Source organism: Conger conger, chromosome 3, assembly GCF_963514075.1.
Source record: "Conger conger chromosome 3, fConCon1.1, whole genome shotgun sequence".
Lineage (NCBI taxonomy): Eukaryota > Metazoa > Chordata > Actinopteri > Anguilliformes > Congridae > Conger > Conger conger.
The window spans coordinates 41670547-41690646 of NC_083762.1; the positions used below are offsets into that span (position 1 = coordinate 41670547).

Below are 20100 nucleotides of genomic sequence, written 5' to 3' on the forward strand. Positions count from 1 at the left end.
TAAAATAGCATACCTGTAATCTTAGTCCCATCTTTAGTGTCAGCAGACACGCCGACTCCATATTCATTTTCACCAGTAATTCTAAAATAGTATACTCCTCCTTCTTGAAGGTCTGTCAATTTATATGTTAAGCGGTGGCATTTACTTGTGATATTTGTCCATCCTTTTTTGCTTGCTTCACGAAGATCAACATGGTAGTTCTTGACAGGTGCACCACCTTCATTTTCTGGTGCATCCCATGTCACTACAGCAGAATTCCTAGTGACATCCTTAACGGAAATATTAGAGGGGGGGCCTGGGGAATCCAGAACTTTGACAACTAAGGTCAGAGTTGATTTTCCAGCAACATTCTGTAATGTCACAGTATATTTTCCAGAGTCACTTCTTGTTGCTTGCTCCACTGTTATTGATGTGCAAGCATCTCTTGTATCAATACTTGCTCTCACTCTCAGATCTACATCAGCTTTATTCCACATCACATTTGGCACTGGTTTCCCTCTAAATGGAACAGTCAGGGTAAATGAACTACCGTCTTTGACAATTAGTGTCTTGCGCATTTCATTGCTTATTTCAAATACTGGCTCCTCTTCCCTTTCCTTTGCAACTTGTGGATCAGAAGCAGGACTTTGGTCACTAAGACCAATCTTGTTAATGGACCTAACTGCAAGCACGTATTCTGCTCCAGATGTTAGTCCAACAACAGTGAACTCTGTGTTCTTTGTATTATGGACTGCCACCGCCCAATCTTCATCCTTTGTGTTTTGGTATTCAACACTATATCCAGTGACTGGGGAACCACCATCAAACAATGGCTTGTTCCAGGCAAGAGTGATTGAGCCCTTAGTTGAATCAATTATCTTTGGTTTAGCAGGTGGGGATGGTAGGAACACTGGGTCTTCTGCTTTAGCTAGAGGGCAAGGCTCACTTGGACGACTTAATCCAGCTGCATTTTCTGCATAAACACGGTACTCATACTCACATCCTTCGCGGAGATTTGATGCTTTAACCCTGAGGTCATAAACAGGTTTTTTGTTCACACGAACCCAGCGCAGACCTGTCTTCTCACGTTTTTCAATAACATAGCCACAAATATCACTGCCTCCATCACTGGTTGGTCTTTCCCAACAGATTGTCATTGCTTGAGCTGTCATACTGGTAACTTCAACATCTGTGGGTGCAGCTGGGACTGTGAATGGATCCAGGGCTTTGACAGGATCACTCTCGAGGGCTTCACCAACACCATATTTATTCACACCTAGAACTCTGAATATATATTCATTCCCTTTGAGTAGCTTAGTAACCTTACATGTTGTTGCTTTCATGTCTCCATATACAAGCGTCCAGGCAAGGCGACTTGTTTCACGTTTCTCAACGATATAGTGTGAGATTTCTGCCCCACCATTTTCTTGAGGTGGTCCCCAAGTCAATGTACATTTTTCTGCTGTGAGACCAGTTACCCCCAGTGGTCCAGCTGATGGACCTGGCCTATCAAGGACCTTGCAATTTACTGCTAATGATCTTGTTCCTGCAACATTCTGTAGAGTCAAAACATACTGTCCAGAATCTTTTCTCATACAGTCTCGGACGGTTAACGTGGTGCTGGTGTCACTTGAGAAAATCTCAACTCTAGCTTTAGCCTCAATCTCCTTACCATCTTTGGACCATGAAACAACTGGATGGGGACGACCTGCAATATCTGCATCAATTTTCAATAAATCTCCAGCTTTGATTACTAGTAATTGTCGGAACTTGTCATCCATCATTATTCGTGGTGGATCAACATCATCTTTAACTGTGACAGGGCCTGTGCTTTCAGATGGCTGACTAGACAAACCAGCAGCATTCTTTGCAATGACATGGAACTCATATCGCTGATCTTCTGTAAGACCTGTTATTTCAAAGGATGTTTCTTGAATATTTGTAAAATTGCACTTCAGCCAACGACCATCTGGAAGTTCCCTACATTCTATTATGTAACCAGTGACTTTAGCTCCACCATCATATTCTGGCTTTGTCCAAGACAGAGAAACAGATGTTCTTGTGATGTCTGTTACTGTAGGTTGACCGGGAGGATCACATGGATCTCTTGCAGCAACAGCCTCAGAGGCATTACTGCACTTTCCAATACCAGCAATGTTTTCAGCATAGACTCTGTATTCATACAGCAAGCCCTCTTCAATTCCAGTCACTTTGAATTGTGTATCAGCAATGAGAACTCTGTTACTCTTTGTCCAAAGAATACTGCTCTGTTCTTTAAATTCTAGGTGATATCCAAGAACAGCACTTCCACCATCACTTGCTGGTATGTTCCATTTGACAAGCATGCATGTCTTTGTTGCATGGGCAACATGGACCTTTGTTGGTGAACCTGGTGGCATGAATGGATACTGTGCAACAATGCATTGGGAATCTACACATTGACTCTTTCCATAGCGATTTTCAGCACAAATACGAAACTGATATTCCGAGCCCTGTGTCAATCTGGAAACTTTAACTGATGTTCTTGCAACTGTGGCTGAAACAATTTGCCAATTTGTGGTCGTAGTATCCCTCTTCTCTACAATATAGTTGTTGATCTGACATCCTCCATCGTACTCTGGCGGGTCCCATGATAATGACATAAAATCAGCGCTGACTTCATCTATTCTGATTGCACCTGGTGGGCCAGGTTTGTCAAGAACAACAATGTTAATTTCAGCTGTTTTGGTGCCTACTGTGTTGGCCAATGTGATTTCATATTTCCCAACATCTTCCCTGGAAGCATCTTTAATGGTAATTTTACTTGAAGTCTTGGATGAGAGAACATTTACTCTGATTGTCTGCTTTAATGGGAGACCATTTTTCTTCCAGGCAACATCAGGTGCAGGTCTGCTTCTAAATGGAACATCAATTCTGAGATCATCTCCTGCTTTGACGCTGAATGTGTTAAACAGCAAATCAATGATAGGTTCAATTTGAATGTCCTTAGCAATCACAGGGACACCAAGTTGTTTGGGATCACTCTTCCCTTTGTCATTTACAGCAATTATTCTGAAGGAGTATTCTTCCCCTGCTGTAAGGCCATCGATGGTTGCTTCCAGTGCTTTAACTGAAGAGCACACAGTCCACTTGTCACTTCCCTTAGTTTGCATTTCTACTATGTAGCATACGATTTTGCTGCCACCATCATGATCAGGCTTCTCCCAAGAAAGAGTTACACTTTTGCGAGTCACATCTACAAGTGTAACTTTACCCGGTGATAAAGGAGCTTCAGAAACTTTTGTTGGATCTTTAGTTTCAGCTGCTAAACCAACACCATGGTCATTGACAGCCAGAACACGGAAGTAATAAATACCTCCCTGCTGAAGCTCATCAACTTTGAATGAATTCCTGACACAGCTGTTTGTGACAGTGGTATATGCCATTCTATTAGATTCTCGTTTCTCCACAATGTAGTGGGTTATTTTAGCACCACCATCAATAAGAGGAGGCTCCCAAGAAAGATTTACAGAATCTCTCTTTATATCCTTAACTTCAAAGTTCTGAGGGGCACTTGGTGAGTCCAGTACTCTGACATTGACAAATGCTGATTTTGTGCCGCTGTTATTTTCAAGAGTCAAAACATATTTCCCACCATGAAATCTGTTGACATTGTCAATGACAAGCATAGTGTATGAACTTGTCACCTCAATTTGTGCACGTTCAGACAGAAGACCCTCTGCTTTAGTCCACTTCACTTCAGGTTCAGGATGTCCTCTGATTGTGACAAAAAGGCGAAGTGTTCCACTTGCACGAACAGAGACAACTTTCCTAAGGTCTGCTCCAAGTTCAATCTCAGGTGCGTAAAGTTTTTCTGCTGCAATCACCGAGCCCTGCACATCAACATGTTCCCCTACACCTTCAAGGTTAATAGCACAGATGCGGAAATTATATTCAGCATTTTCCTTCAGTCTTGTCACGGTATACTTTGTTTCTTGTACACCAGTTGGAGGTGTGCATGTAGTCCATTCATCTTCAGTAACTTCTTTCATCTCAACAATGTATCCCTTTATTTCAGCACCACCATCATAGATGGGTTTTCCCCAAGAGAGGGACACAGTTGTACTGGAGTAGTCTGTTACTTTAGGATTATTTGGTGGACCAGGAGGATAGATGGCATCACAGGCCTTATATAATTCTGAAGGTTCACTTGGTTGTCCCACACCAGCAGCATTTTCAGCAGAAACACGGAACTCATAGGAATGTCCTTCTGTAAGTCCGGTTGCTCTAAATCGTAAGTCAGTCAATCTTTTCTTGTTACACTTGGTCCATCTAATGCCTTGTTTGTCACGCTTCTCTAGGATGTAGCTCTCAATTTCTGACCCACCATTATCTTCTGGACGATCCCATGTCAAGACGATAGAATCCCTTGTTATAGCGCTTGCTTCAGGTATGGAAGGGGCACCTGGTGGTTTGAATGGGTTACGTGCTATTACTGGCTCAGATTCAAGGGCCTCACCTATGCCATATTTGTTAACTGCCATGACTCTAAAAATGTACTCATTGCCTGTCAAGAGTTTGGTCACTTTGTGACTCACAGCTTGTATTTTAGATTCAACAACAGTCCAAGATAAACGACTGGTTTCTCTCTTTTCAATTATGTAATGAGAGATACTAGCACCACCATCATGTGAAGGATGGCTCCAGGATAGATAGCACTTCTCAGCAGTGACACCAGTCACTTTGAGTGGGCCATCAGGTGGACCAGGTCTATCGAGAACCTTAACAGTGACCGGCATTGTTTTTGTTCCACCAACATTGCTAAGACTGAGCACATAATGTCCTCCATCCACTCTAATGCAGTCTTTAACTATGAGCAGAGTACGTTGAATGGTGGTTTTGATTTCCATTCTTGGAGTAGTCTTATCAATTTCTTTTCCATCCTTTAACCATGTCACATCAGGCACTGGTTTTCCAAAGATGTCAGCATCAATAACAAAAGTTTCACCTGCATTAACAATAATAATATCTTTGTATTTTGGATCCATTGACACAGTTGGGCTTTCAATCTCATCTATTGCAGTGATTGGTCCAGTGCTTTCAGAGGGCTGACTAAATATGCCAGCTGCATTCCTTGCAATTACCCTAAATTCATACCTTTGGTCTTCTGTTAAACCTGTTACTGTAAATTCAGTCTCAATTATGTTGGCAAAGCTGGCCTTCATCCACCGACCTTCAGGTAAGTCTTTCCGCTCCACAATATATCCAGTCACTATACTGCCACCATCATATTGTGGCTTTGTCCATTGAAGTGTCACATGGTTTCTGGTGATAACAATAGCTTCAGGAGTACCAGGTGCATCACATGGGTCACGGGCGACAAAGCATCCTGAAACTTTGCTTGCTGTGCTAATGCCAACAATATTTTCAGCGTAGACTCTGTATTCATATTCAATACCTTCTTCAAGACCATTTGTCTTAAATCGAGTGTCAGGAATTAGATGCTTGTTCAATTTAGTCCACAGAAGGCTGTTCTTTTCTTTCCGTTCAAGATGATAGCCTAGAACTGGACTGCCACCATTGTTAACAGGTGCTTTCCATTCAATAACCATGTGGTCTTTTGTCACTGATGTGGCAACTGGGACACTGGGTGGCCCAGGTTCATTGAAAGGATACCGTACAACAACTGCTTCAGAGTCTATTGAGGAACTTTTTCCATATCTGTTTTCAGCAAAGACTCTGAATTGATATTCTGAACCTGTTTTCAACTTTGTAATTTTGATAGTTGTCCTTGCAATTGTTGCAGATACAATTTGCCAGACTGTTGTCGTTGTGTCTCGTTTTTCAACAATGTAATTATTTATTTGACATCCTCCTGTGTATAGTGGTGGTTCCCATGAAATGGTGACAAAGTTGGAACTTACTTCATCAATCTTCACGGGACCAGTTGGCGGACCAGGTTTCTCAAGAACAACAATTCCAATTTCTTCTGTTAGGGAACCAGCACTATTTGCAGCAGTGATTGTGTACTTGCCAGTATCATCTCTGTTAGCTTCTTTAATATGAAGAATGGTTGTGGATGATGTGCTAGAAACATTTACTCTTGTTGTCTCTTTTAGTGCATGTCCATCTTTTTTCCAAGTAATCTTAGGTGTTGGACGACCAGTGACTGGAATTTCAATTTTTAGATCTTCACCAGATTGAACACTGAAGGTGTTGAATGTAATTTTGAAGCCTGGTTCAATAGTCACATCTTTGGCAATAACAGGAGTGGCTAAAGCCCTTGGGTCACTGTTGCCTTTCTCATTATAGGCCACAATACGGAATAAATATTCTTGACCAGAACTTAGTCCACTTACAGTGCCTTCACATGTTTTTGTTGTTGTAGCTACAGCCCATGTATCTGATCCTTTTGGCTGCATTTCAATTAAGTAACCCATAATTCTGCTGCCACCATCATGATCTGGTTTTTCCCATGTTAGTGAGGCAGTGGTTTTAGTTACATCAGTCAAAGTTACTTTTCCTACTGGCAGAGGAGCCTCTGATGTCTTAACTGAATCTGCGGTTTCAACAGGCAAGCCAACTCCATATTCATTCTCAGCCATAACTCTGAAATAATATATAGCTCCTTCAGTGAGATTTACCATTCTAAAGCTTGTTTTAGTGCACTTATCAGTCACATTGGAAAATGCTTTTCTGGTTGATTCACGCTTGTCAACAATATAGTTCTTTATCTTTCCACCTCCATCTATCAAAGGTGGCTCCCAAACAAGAGTAACAGAGTCTTTCTTGATGTCTCTAACAGCAAGGTTAATGGGTGCTCCTGGTGTGTCCAGAACTTTAACAGATACAAATGCAGACTTTGAACCACTGCTGTTTTCCAAACTAAGAATATATTTTCCAGCATCGTTCCTGTCACAAATATCAACTGAAAGCTGGGTATAGTTCAGGCCTTTCTCAATTTGTACCTTTTCAGGCAAATCCCCTTCATCTTTAGACCAGTTAATCTCTGGAGTTGGTCTTCCTTTGAAAGGTACGTTGATCCTCATGGATCCTCCAGCTCGGACAACAATTCCTTTCCTTAGCTCTGAATCTAGTTCAATTTCTGGGGCAAGCATTTTATCTACAGGTTTAACTATTCCAGGAATAGCAGCTGGTTCACCAACACCCATCTTGTTGATGGCACATATTTGGATCATGTATTCCTGGTGTTCTGTGAGTTTAGTAATGTCAAATTTATTAACACATAGGCCACTTGGTGGTGTGCACATAGTCCATTCCTCCTCATCAGCTTTGCATATTTCCACAACATATCCCTGAATCTCACTGCCACCATCATAAATTGGTTTAGCCCATGCTATTGAAATTGCATTTTTGGTGGTATCTACCACGTGTGCATTACCTGGGGGGCCAGGTTTGAACATTGGATCACAGGCTTTGTAGTACTCTGTTGGTATACTTGGTTGTCCAACTCCAGCTGCATTTTCAGCAGATAACCTAAATTCATAATCATGATCCTCCGTCAACCCTGTTACTCTAAATCGTAAATCTGTGACTCTACGCTTGTTGCATTTTGTCCATCGGATCCCAGCTCTGTCTCTCTTCTCGATGATGAAGCCAACAATTTCACTTCCACCATCAGTCTCTGGTCTGGACCAGCAAACTGTCATTGAATCCCTTGCCACATTTGTTACTTCCAGATCTTTTGGAGATCCAGGTGGTACAAAGGGGTTTCTCATTAGCACTGGTGCAGACTCTAAAGGTTCACCAGTGCCATATTTATTGACAGCCATGACACGGAAGATGTATTCATTTCCTTTAAGAAGCTTTGTTACTTTGAGAATAGAAGCTTTGCAATCACTGTCAACTACAGTCCAAGCAAGACGGCTTGTTTCTCTCTTCTCAACAATGTAATGAGAAACATTGCTGCCTCCATCATGTTGAGGAGGAAGCCATGAAAGTGTGCATTTCTCGCAAGTTACACCAGTGATGTTAAGCGGCCCTTGAGACGGTCCTGGTCTGTCAAGTACTTTGACCTGGAAAGGAATGGTTTTTGAGCCAGCTACATTTGTGAGGTGCAGATTATATTGTCCACCATCAATTCTGATCGCATCTTTAATAACAATCATTGCCTTGAAATTTGTGTTCTTAATTTCATATCTAGCTGTATTGTCAAGCTCTTTATCGCCCTTAAACCATTGGGCTGTGGGCACTGGTTTTCCTTGTACATCAGCAACAAGTTTAAATGTATCTCCTGCATTAACAACAATAAGCTGACTGTATTCTGAATCAATAGAGAATATTGGTGGCTGAACTTCATCCTTTGCAGTGATGGAACCAGTGCTATTAGACGGTTTACTGATGCTTCCAGCTGCATTCTTGGCAATGACTCTAAAGTCATACTTGCAGTCTTCAATCAGGCCAGTTACTACAAATGTTGTTTCAATCACATTTGTAAAGCTAGCCTTCATCCAGCGTCCATCAGGAAGGTCTCGTTTCTCCACAACATAACCAGTTATCAGACTGCCACCATCATACACAGGCTTAGCCCACTGAAGTGTTACAGAGTGCCTATTTACTAGGATGGCTTCTGGGGTGCCAGGTGGATCACACGGGTCACGTGCAACACAGCCCTCAGACACTTTGCTGCATTTTCCTATGCCAACAATATTCTCAGCATAGACTCGGAACTCATATTCAATACCTTCTTCCAAAGGACTGTTTTTAAAGCGGGTATCTTGTATGAGTAACTTATTAATCTTTGTCCAGAGGATACTGTTTTTCTCCTTTCTTTCCAGATGGTAACCAATTATGCTACTTCCTCCATCTGATATCGGTTTGTGCCATTCCACAACCATGAAATCCTTTGAGAATGACGAGACAAATGGGGTCCCTGGTGGACCAGGTTCTTTGTAAGGATATTGTGCAATAACAGCTTCAGTGTCCAGAGCATAACTTTTGCCATACCGATTTTCAGCAAAGATTCTGAATTGATATTCCGTTCCTGTTTTCAGATTAGACACCTTCAGTGTAGTTCTTGCCACTGTGGCAGAAACAATGTTCCAGTTGGTAGTAGTTGTGTCTCTCTTTTCCACAACATAGTTTGATATCTGGCAGCCACCAATATATGCTGGTGGGTCCCAAGACATTGTTATGCTTTCTGCACTGACTTCATCAAACCTCACAGGGCCAACTGGTGGGCCAGGTTTATCAAGTGTGATGATTTCAATATTTGCCTCTTTTTGTCCAAGAACATTTGACACGCCAATATTGTAAATACCACCATCCTCTCTTGTTGCTTCTTTTATGCTTAGAGTTGTGTGGTGTTCAGTATCAACAACATGAACTCTTGTTGTCTGTTTAAGAGCTGAGCCATCCTTTGTCCAAACAATGACTGGTTTAGGACGCCCAGCAATTGGTATTTCAACTTTGAGGTCATGACCAACTTGAACACTGTAGTTGCTGGAAGCTGGTCTCACATTTGGTTCAATAACAAGATCCTTGGCTTGAACTGGCATCGCAAGGATCCTTGGGTCACTCTGACCTTTGTCATTCACAGCAATAACTCTGAACATGTATTCTTCTCCCTGGGCTAAATTGCTGATAACTGCCTCAAGTGTTTTCACTTGTGCACACGCAGACCATTTCTCATCACCTTTCGTCTGCATTTCCACAATGTAGTGAATAATTCTGCTACCACCATCATGTTCAGGTTTTTCCCAAGCTAATGAAACACTTTTACGTGTTACATCAACAACAGTGATTTTGCCAGGAGGTTGTGGCACTTCTGATACCTTCAGAGGTTCTGGAGTTTTAGCTGGTAAGCCTACACCATGTTCATTTTCAGCAAGAACCCTAAAGAAATAGCTGCACCCCTCTTGAAGTGGTTCAATCCTCCATGACATTTTATGGCAGTCAGTGACAACAGTTGAATAAGCCTTTCTTGTGCTTTCACGTTTCTCAACAATATAATTTTTTATTTTGGCCCCGCCATCCAATGCAGGAGGTTCCCAAGTAAGTGTTACAGACTGTTTTGTTATTTCCTTCACAGTAAAGTTAACAGGTGCACTTGGTGTATCAAGCACTCTTACACTGATGAAAGCAGACTTTGTTCCACTGACATTTTCTGCAGTGACTGTATACTTTCCACTGTCAAACCTATCTACATTTTCAATTACTAGAGATGTGTAACTGCTAGTAGTGTCAATCAGTGCTGTGTCCCTGATTTCACCATCAACTTTGCCCCATTTGACCTCAGGAGTAGGCCGCCCTCTGATAGGAATGAATAATCTGAGAGAACCTCCAGCTCTTACACTGATCATCTTTCTGAGATCAGGATCAAGTTCCAAATCTGGAGCCTCCATTTTGTCTTCAACAAGAATCTTTCCAGAAATACCAGCATGCTCTCCAACACCAGCTTTGTTTATTGCACAAACTCTGAATTTGTATTCATGTTTTTCTTGAAGTTTTTCAACCTCAAATCTCGCCTGTTTAATTCCTGTTGGTGGAGTGCACATTATCCATTCGTCAGATGTGGCCTCACACATCTCAACAATATATCCCTGAATCTCAGAACCACCATCATAAATAGGTTTGCCCCATACAAGGAAAACTGAAGTTCTTGACACATCAGTCACTTTAGGATTATTTGGAGGACCTGGTTTGAAAATTGGATCTAAGGCCTTATAGTAAATAGAAGGGGAGCTTGGTTGTCCTACTCCAGCTGCATTCTCAGCTGCAACTCTGAATTCATAGCTGCGGTTTTCAAGAAGTCCAGTGACTCTAAAGCGCAGCTCACTAACTACACGTTTATTGCATTTGGTCCATCTCACTCCCTCTTTATCTCGTTTTTCAATAATGAATCCAGTAATTTCACTTCCACCATCATTTGAAGGTCTTTCCCAGGTTACAACCATTGAGTCACTTGTAACAGTTGAAACTTCAACACCCGTAGGGGGATCAGGAGTTACAAATGGATTTTTAGCAATTACGGCATCAGATTCAAGAGGCTCACCAACCCCATATTTATTCACAGCTAATACACGGAAGATGTATTCATTTCCAGGCAAAAGTTTTGTTATTTTTAGATTTAATGTCACTACCTTTGATTCAACAACTGTCCAGACTAATCTGCTTGTCTCCCTCCTTTCAACAATATAATGAGATATGTCACTGCCACCGTCTTGCTGTGGTGGTTTCCAAGCAATGCTGCACTTATCACTTGTGACACCGTAGATGGAAATGGGGCCTTCGGGTGGACCAGGTCGATCTAAAACTTTGACACTGACATTAACAGATTTTTCTCCACCAACATTTTTTAGTAGAAGAGTATATTGACCTCCATCAATGCGGATAGCTTCCTTCACAGTTAAGCTTGTGGTGAAGTCTGTATTTTTAATATCAAGGCGTGCTGTATTTGCCAGCTCTTGGTCTCCCTTTATCCAATGTATTGTGGGTACTGGTTTGCCAAAGACTTCAGCATCGATTTTGAAGGTTTCTCCAGCATTTACAACGATAGTTTGAGAATATTGTGAATCAATATTAATACGTGGTGGATCAACTTCATCCTTTGCAGTGATAGGTCCAGTGCTGTCTGATGGATCGCTGTGCACACCTGCAGCATTTCTTGCAATGACACGGAACTCATATCTCTGGTCTTCAACTAAACCAGTCACAACAAACTCAGTTTCAATAACATTTGTGAAACTGGCCTTCATCCAGCGCCCTTCAGGTAATTCCTTTTTCTCCACAATATATCCAGTAACTATGCTGCCTCCATCATATTGTGGCTTTGTCCACCTTAGTGTAATACAACTCCTTGTGACAATAACAGCCTCTGGGGTGCCAGGGCGATCACAAGGATCTCTTGCAACATGGCATTCTGACAATTTGCTGGGCTTGCTAATGCCCGCAATATTTTCTGCATAAACTCTGTATTCATATTCAAGTCCTTCTTCAAGGCCAGTGACTTTGAACCGTGTGTCTTGAATTAGTGTCTTGTTTTGTTTCATCCAAAGAATACTGTTTCTTTCCTTACTTTCAAGGTTATATCCCAATATCTTGCTTCCACCATCATTATTTGGTTTAGTCCACACCACTACCATGCTGTCCTTTGTAGAAGCATTTATAGAGGGTGTTCCTGGAGGAGCTGGGACTTGGAATGGGTACTGAGCAACCACATAATCTGAGACAAGCACAGAGCTCTTTCCATATCTGTTTTCAGCTGCAATTCTGAACTGATACTCACAGCCAGTCTTTAACCTTGCTGCTTTAATTGTTGTTCTAGCCACAGTTGCAGACACAATTTGCCAGTTTGTAGTTGATGTATCTCTCTTTTCTACAATGTAGTTATTGATAGAACATCCACCATCATATTCTGGGGGCTGCCAAGATAGAACTGCACTGTCAGCAGTGACTTCTTCTATTTTGATTGGTCCAGTTGGAGGGCCAGGCTTGTCAAGAACAACAACTCTTATATCTGTTGTTGCTTCACCAACTGCATTTGAAAGTTTGATTGTGTACTGTCCAACATCGTCTCTGCATGCCTCCTTTATCACAAGATACAAATTCCTTTCTGCGGTTTGAGCATGAACTCTGGTTGTTTCCTTGAGAGCTGTGCCATCTTTGTGCCAAGTGACAACTGCTTTTGGACGAGCAACATAAGGAACATCAACCTTTAAGTCATCTCCAGCGAGAACACTGAATGTGGTGAAAAACAGCTTGAATGCAGGAACTATCACAAGATCCTTAGCAACTACTGGAACATTAAGCTGGCGAGGATCACTTGATCCTTTCTCATTACAAGCCGATATGCGGAACATATATTCTTCACCTTGAATTAAGCCTGTAACCACTGCTTCAGTTACTTTCACAACCATACATTGTATCCATTTCTCACTTCCTTTACTTTGCATTTCAACGATATATCCTGTTATTCTGCTTCCTCCATCATGGTCTGGTTTTTCCCATGACAGAGTTACACTATTACTAGTGACATCTTTAAGAGTGACTTTGCCTGGTGGAAGTGGCTTTTCAGATACTTTGATGGACTCATGTGTTTCAATAGGAAGACCAATGCCAAACTCATTTTCAGCTAAAATCCTGAAGAAATAGTTGGTTCCCTCCTGGAGTTGTCCAACTTTCCAGCTTGTTTTATTGCAACTTGCTGTTACAGTGGAGTACGCTTTTCTTGCTGATTCTCGTTTTTCCACAATATAATTCTTAATTCTTGACCCACCATCAATGAGAGGTGGATCCCATGTGAGAAAGACTGATTCTTTGGTAACTTCCTTTATCATGAGATTTTGAGGGGCTGCAGGGGTATCCAGTACTCTAACATTCACAAATGCTGTCTTGCTTCCTGAGGTGTTCTCTACTGTTAGCATATATTTTCCACTGTCAAATCTACTAACATTTTCAAGGACTAGTAATGTGAAAGATGTTGTACTCTCAATCATTGCTCTGTCAAGAGGCTGCCCATGTTCTCTTGACCATTTTACTTCAGGAGCTGGTCTTCCTTTTATCGGTACAAACAGTCTCAATGTGCCGCAAGCTCGGATGCTCACCACCTTTCGAAGATCAGCATCAAGCTCAATTTCTGGAGAAAGCTGCCTGTCCTCTGCCTTTGGTGATCCAGGAACAGAGGCTGCCTCCCCAACACCTTCACAGTTGATAGCTGAAATGTTGATTTTGTATTCCTGATTTTCTTTCAGGTTAGTAATGGTAAAAGATGTTGATGTTAATCCTGCCTTGGGAGTTGCAACTGTCCATTCATCTTCCTCAGGAAGGCAGGTCTCAACTATGTATCCTGTGATATCAGAACCACCATCATATACTGGCTTGTTCCATGCAAGAGTAATGGATGACTTTGTTGTGTCAAGTATTCTTGGGTTACCAGGAGGACCTGGCTGAAATATTGTATCGCAGGCTTTATAAAATGGACTTGAAGGACTGGGTGCACTTAAGCCTGCAGCATTCTCAGCAATAATTCTGTATTCATATTCATGTCCCTCTGTGAGCCCAGACACTTTGTATCTCAAATCAGTTACAGTCCTCTTGTTACATTTAACCCAGCGAAGACCAGTTTTGTCTCTTCTTTCAATAACATAGTTGGAAATATTGCTTCCACCTGTGTTTTCAGGATGTCCCCAGCAAACAACCATTGAGTCCTTTGTGATGGTTGTTACTTCCGGTGTTTGTGGAGGATCAGAAAGCACATATGGGTTTGCTGCAATAACCGGCTCTGATTCAAGGGGCTCCCCAACACCATACTTATTGACAGCCATGACTCTGAAGATGTATTCATTTCCTTTCAGCAACTTTGTCACTTTAAATCGGTTAACTTGTAAGTCTGCTGCTACATTTGTCCATGCAAGTCTACTTGTTTCCCTTTTTTCAATGATATAATGTTCAATCTTTGCTCCCCCATCATGTGAAGGTGGTAACCATGACAAGAAACATTTTTCAGCTGTGACATCTGTCACGGCTAATGGTCCATCAGGTGGACCTGGTCTATCAAGAACTTTCACAGTGAAAACGTGTTTAGCAAAACCACCAGGGTTACTAGCAGTTAAAGTGAATGTACCTCCATCCCTTCGTAAAGAGTCTTTGTTAATCAAAACCGTCGAAAAATCTGTTGTTTTAATTTCTAATTTAGCAGTATCTTCAAGTTCCTTTCCTTCTTTAGTCCAAACCATGGATGGCAGTGGTCGGCCAGTAACATCAGCCTCAAGTTTGAAGATATCGCCTGCTTTCACTATGACGTTATTGAATTTAGCATCAACTGTTATCCTTGGCTCCTCAATGTCATCTCTGCAGGTGATGGGGTCTGATGGCTCAGAAGGGTTACTTACAGCACCAGCAGAATTCCTGGCAAGGACACGGAATTCATAGGAAGACTCTTCTTTCAGTCCACTTACAGTGAATGTGGTCTCCAGGATGTTGCTGAAATTTGCCTTCAGCCAGCGTCCATTAGGTAAGTCCTTCTTCTCTACTGTGTAGCCAGTTATTGAGAACCCACCATCACCTTCAGGCTTTGTCCACTGAAGAGTCACTGCATGTCTTGTAATGTTGAGTGCTACTGGCTTACCAGGTGGATCCACTGGATCAAGGGCAAACATTGGCTCTGATGACTTGCTTGGCTTTCCTATACCTGCCATGTTTTCAGCTGCAACACGGAATTCATAAGCAATACCATCTGTCAGTCCTGTAGATTTGAAAATATTTCCCACCAACAGGGCTTTACTGATCCTTTGCCACAAAATACTATTCCTCTCTTTCCTTTCAATGTGGTATCCCAAGATGTGGCTTCCACCATCAGAAGGTGGTTCATTCCAACTAATTGTCATGGTGTCTTTAGTAAAGGCTATGACTTGTGGAGTGCCTGGTGCCTCAGGCACAGTGAATGGATAAGCAGCAACCACGGCTTCTGAGATGATTGCAGGGCCAATGCCATATCTATTTTGTGCTTTAACACGGAACTGATATTCTACACCTGTGATAAGACGTGCAGCCTTAAATGTTGTTCGGATGACAGTTGCAGCTAATTCTACCCATGATGTACCTGTGGTTTCTCGCATTTCAACAATGTAATTGCTAATTGGTACGCCACCATCATACTCTGGAGAATCCCAAGATGTTATGATGTGGTCACAGGAAATTTCATCCCACTTAATTGGTCCCTTGGGGGGCCCAGGGAGGTCATGAACTTCAACTGTAATGACTTCTGTCACTGTGCCAAGTATATTCTTTCCTGTCATAGAGTACTGACCACCATCCTTCATTTTGCATTCACTAATATTCAAGATCGTTGAAGTTGGAGTATTTTCAACATTTATACGCTGTGTTTGCTTAAGATCTTTATCCCCTTTCTTCCAAGAAACGGATGGTTTAGGACGACCCAAAACAGGTATCTCAATCTTCACATTATCACCTGCCCTGGCAATGACTAATTTCTGGTAAACTCCACGTAGGTCAAATTCAGGTGCCATGGTTTGTTCCTTAATGAGAGTAGGCCTACTGTCGCGAGGATGACTTCTGCCAGCACTGTTGACTGCCATTACTCTGAATACATACTCCTCATTTTCACTTAGATTTTTAACGGTATAATCTAGAGCCTTCACCGTCGTAACATGGGACCACTGTTCTGCGTCCTTTTTCTGAGCTTCAATGACATATCCAGTAATTCTACTGCCACCATCGTGCTTTGGTTTTGTCCAAGAAAGACTTGCAGAGTCCTTGGTGACATCTGAGACAATAAGGTTATCAGGAGCTGCAGGTGCTTCAGATGCTCTGATTGGTTCAGGAGTTTCAGCAGGCTGACCAATGCCATATTCATTTTCAGCAGTTACTCTGAAGTAGTACTCTGATCCTTCTGTCAGATTTGGAACTTTAAAAGAACATTTCTGCCAGTTTGCATTTATTGTGGAGAATGCCTTTCGTGTAGCCTCACGCTTCTCAATGATGTAATTAGTAATCTTTGAGCCGCCATCAATAATAGGGATTTCCCACTGGAGGGTAATACAATCCTTATTAATTTCTCTTGGCTTCAAGTTGATTGGAGGTCCAGGCGAATCTAAAATTCGAACATTGACAAATCCTGTTTTTTTGCCAGCAACATTTTCTAACGTCAAAACGTATTTTCCAGCATCTTTTCTTGAGCATTCAGGGATAACCAGAAGAGTATATGACTCAGTGGTATCAATGTGAGCATGTCCTTTTAGAGGTATGTCTTCTTTCGTCCAGGTTAATTCAGGGGTTGGACGACCTTTAATTGGAACAAAAATACGGATGGAGCCTCCAGCCCTTACAACAAGGGTTCTTCTTAGTTCAGCATCAAGTTCAAAGTCTGGAATTTCCTCACGATCCACAACTTCAACAAGTTCTTCAACTTGAGCAGGTTCACCAACTCCTTCAGCATTAATTGCGCTGACTCTGAAATTATACTTTCCTCCTGGCTGCAGGTTTGGAACAACAAATTCAGTAATTCGTAATGCAGTGCCAGTAGTGTCTTTAATCCAGTCTTCATCTCCATCCTTTTTGTGCTCAACAATATATCCTATGATGTCAAGACCACCATCATAGTGAGGTCTGCCCCAGTTGAACGTGGCTGTAGTTTTGGTAGTATCAGTAATTCTTGGGTTGGATGGCGGCCCTGGTACATCTAGAAATGAAAATAGTAAATAGTAATAGAAAATTGTAAATTCAGAAAGATCTTATTTGTAACATTTCATATGCACAATATATTTGTCGACCTGTTGCATACATATGTTTTCTGTTGATTATGGAAATTAATTTAAACATATGCATCTCTACCAAATTACTCTTCAGTCTGTTCATCTTAGCTGTGTTGTCACTGCATTGCTGGAGAATAATTAATGTATAGTTTACTCAGTGGCAGATTGTATGTGCCTCATCAGCCAGAGCAGTTGCTCTTGCATGATGCGGCAGGGTATGATTGTCTCTGGGTAATTCTGATCAATTATGTGGAAGCTCTAATTTAGTCAACAGCTCTGCTCATAGGTTTTTAGTAGAGCATATTTACTTACACGTTACATCCTTAGTCAACACAGGTTGTGATGGTTCACTGGGTTCTCCGAAGCCAGCTTTATTTTCTGCTGTGACTCGGAATTCATATTCAACTTCTTCAGTGAGATTTTGAACTTTGCATCTGAGGTCAGAGATGGTTTTCTTTGATGCTCTAACCCATCGTAAACCTTTCCTTTCCTTTCTTTCAACACTGTAGCCTCTGATATCACTTCCTCCATCATTAACTGGTCTCTTCCATGAAATGGTGACAGAGTTCTTGCTCACATTGTCAATTTCTGGTTTTGATGGAGGACCTGGTGGGCCTGGAATTCAGAGTTGGATAACATGGAGAATTATGAAACTGAAGAAATGCATACATGTTGCATACAATACTTTTATATAACACAACTTACCAAAGCTATCCACCATTTTTACTGGGCCAGACTGTGTTGCATCACCAGTACCATACTGGTTCACAGCTGAGACACGGAAGATATATTCATTGCCCTGGATAAGCTTGCTGGCAACAAACCGACAGTCCATTACATTCTCAGCAAGCACAGTCCAAAGAAGGCGACTGGTTTCCCTCTTCTCAAGAGTGTAACATTTGATGGCAGAGCCTCCATCCTCATCTGGTGGCAGCCAAGTTAATGTGACCTTTGCAGCAGACACACTGCTTGCCTCAATAGGTCCAGGGGGTCCAGGTACATCAAGAACCTTTACTTTAACAGATTCCTGTTTTATGCCAAATGGATTGCTGGCAGTAATAACATAGTCACCAGTATTCCTCCTGCTGGCATACTTGATTGATAGTGTAGAAGATGTGGGAGTGCTTGCTATTTGGACAGTATCTGATGGCTTGAACTCTCTTTCACCTTTAGACCACACAGATGTTGGAGGTGGTTTTCCAAGTATGCTTGTTGCATGTATTACAATAGTGTCTCCAGCTTTGACAGTAAGCCCCTCTTTCACAGCTGGATCCATGGTTATGGTTGGTGGCTCTGTTAAAATGAGAAGAACAGGTTTTGGAATACTCATCATTGACAAGAATTGGTTATTATTAATGGTTATGTTTACATTTATCTGACCTATAGCCAAATTCTTACCATATTCATCTTTGCACACAAGAGTGTCAGTCTGCTCTGATGGTGCACTTATTGCTCCAGCTGCATTCTTAGCTCGTATTCTGAATTCGTACTTGCTGCCCTCTTGTAGATCTGTCACTGTGAATGCACAAGCTTGGATATTCACATGATTTGCCTTCATCCAAGTCTTTGAAGGTAGTTCTCGTTTCTCAACGAAATAGCCGGTCAGTTTGTGGCCACCATCATACTTGGGTGGAGTCCAGGTAAGTGTCACGCTGTTTCTTGTAATGCTAATAACTTCAGGCTTACCAGGAGGATCTAAAAGAAATTACATTTGAAAAATCCACATTACTGTATACCTACAGTATTTTTGTATAACTACCCACATTACACTGATCAGGTTAAAATTATTCAACTTACCAATTGGGTCCAGTGCAACAACGAGCTCAGTAGGTTTACTTGGCTTTCCTACACCTGCCATATTCAAAGCCATGACTCTAAATTCATATTCAATGCCTTCAATTAATCCAGTCACTCTGTATTCCTTCATTCTTAGAGGGGTCTTGCTTGCTCTCTTCCACATCAGACTGTTTGCTTCCTTGAATTCAACATGATAACCTGAAAAAAGGGCCATGTACTCTGTTTAAGTCACTGGAAAAAACTAAAATGTCCAGATGAATAATAAGACACTATTGCATTACAAAGATTAAATATCCACAAAATATTTGCATGTATTAAAACTAATGAGCACAGTGTGATATACTACATCATATGATAAGATTTGTATGTAAAATAAAAACAGCTGTCCAAACAATGTGTGTAATGTAATGTTTATCGTCCTAATTTCAACCCCCTTATTCCTCCCGTATAACTTGAGGCCCACAGTTTGCACTGCTGGCCTACTGGGCACACGTCATAGCTAATTGAAAGTTCTCATTACCACGCCCAGACAGTTAAGGTGAATTTTTAAAGAGGGAAATAGGCTTAGAAAAATGAGTTTTAAAATACAATAAAATGACTGAATAATAAAAGCGCATTTGTTTTATTGTTGCCTAAAGACAACTGGCAAGTGACACATTCAACCACCATGTTACTCTTTTCATGAAGAGATATGGCCGTTCGTTTTGTTAGTTATGTTAGACGACCTCTATTCACTGGTCAGCATGATTGGTTTTGTGCTGCTTCTTGAACCAGTTTTAAGGTGGGCTACTGTCACACCTAGAACTTTTATGATAACAATAACGATATACGCAATCAGTCTGTCTCATGCAAACAGGTTGCATACTGTAGCTCAATGCATGACAATGATTACTATAAATGCAGCAAAAATGCTAACTATAACAATACATTTGGATAGCTCCCAGATAATTTTTTGCTAAAAGTGTCTTTAACCAGCGTCTTTGACTAATACTTTTATTAAAAAATGGACCTGCGTACAATACTCAGTTACAGTGTGGTATCCGATTCACACAGTTTTGATGAGAGTGCCTTGTTCGATAAGGGTGATCCCAATTATAAATTTTCCACAGAA

The 20100-nt window shown here is 41.4% G+C and overlaps 1 protein-coding gene across 7 annotated transcripts in view; it reads right to left on the reverse strand.

Moving 5' to 3' along the window:
• Nucleotides 1–20100, reverse strand: part of LOC133123817 (titin-like) — a 208738-nt gene that overhangs the window by 31589 nt on the left and 157049 nt on the right. For all 7 annotated transcript variants that reach the window (XM_061234427.1, XM_061234424.1, XM_061234426.1 and 4 more), the window contains 5 exons: nt 18990–19187; nt 18591–18887; nt 17898–18485; nt 17505–17807; nt 14–17119 (listed from right to left, as the gene is read on the reverse strand). In XM_061234427.1, coding sequence (XP_061090411.1) covers nt 14–17119; nt 17505–17807; nt 17898–18485; nt 18591–18887; nt 18990–19187 — 18492 coding nt within the window. The remainder of the gene's footprint in view (nt 1–13; nt 17120–17504; nt 17808–17897; nt 18486–18590; nt 18888–18989; nt 19188–20100) is intronic.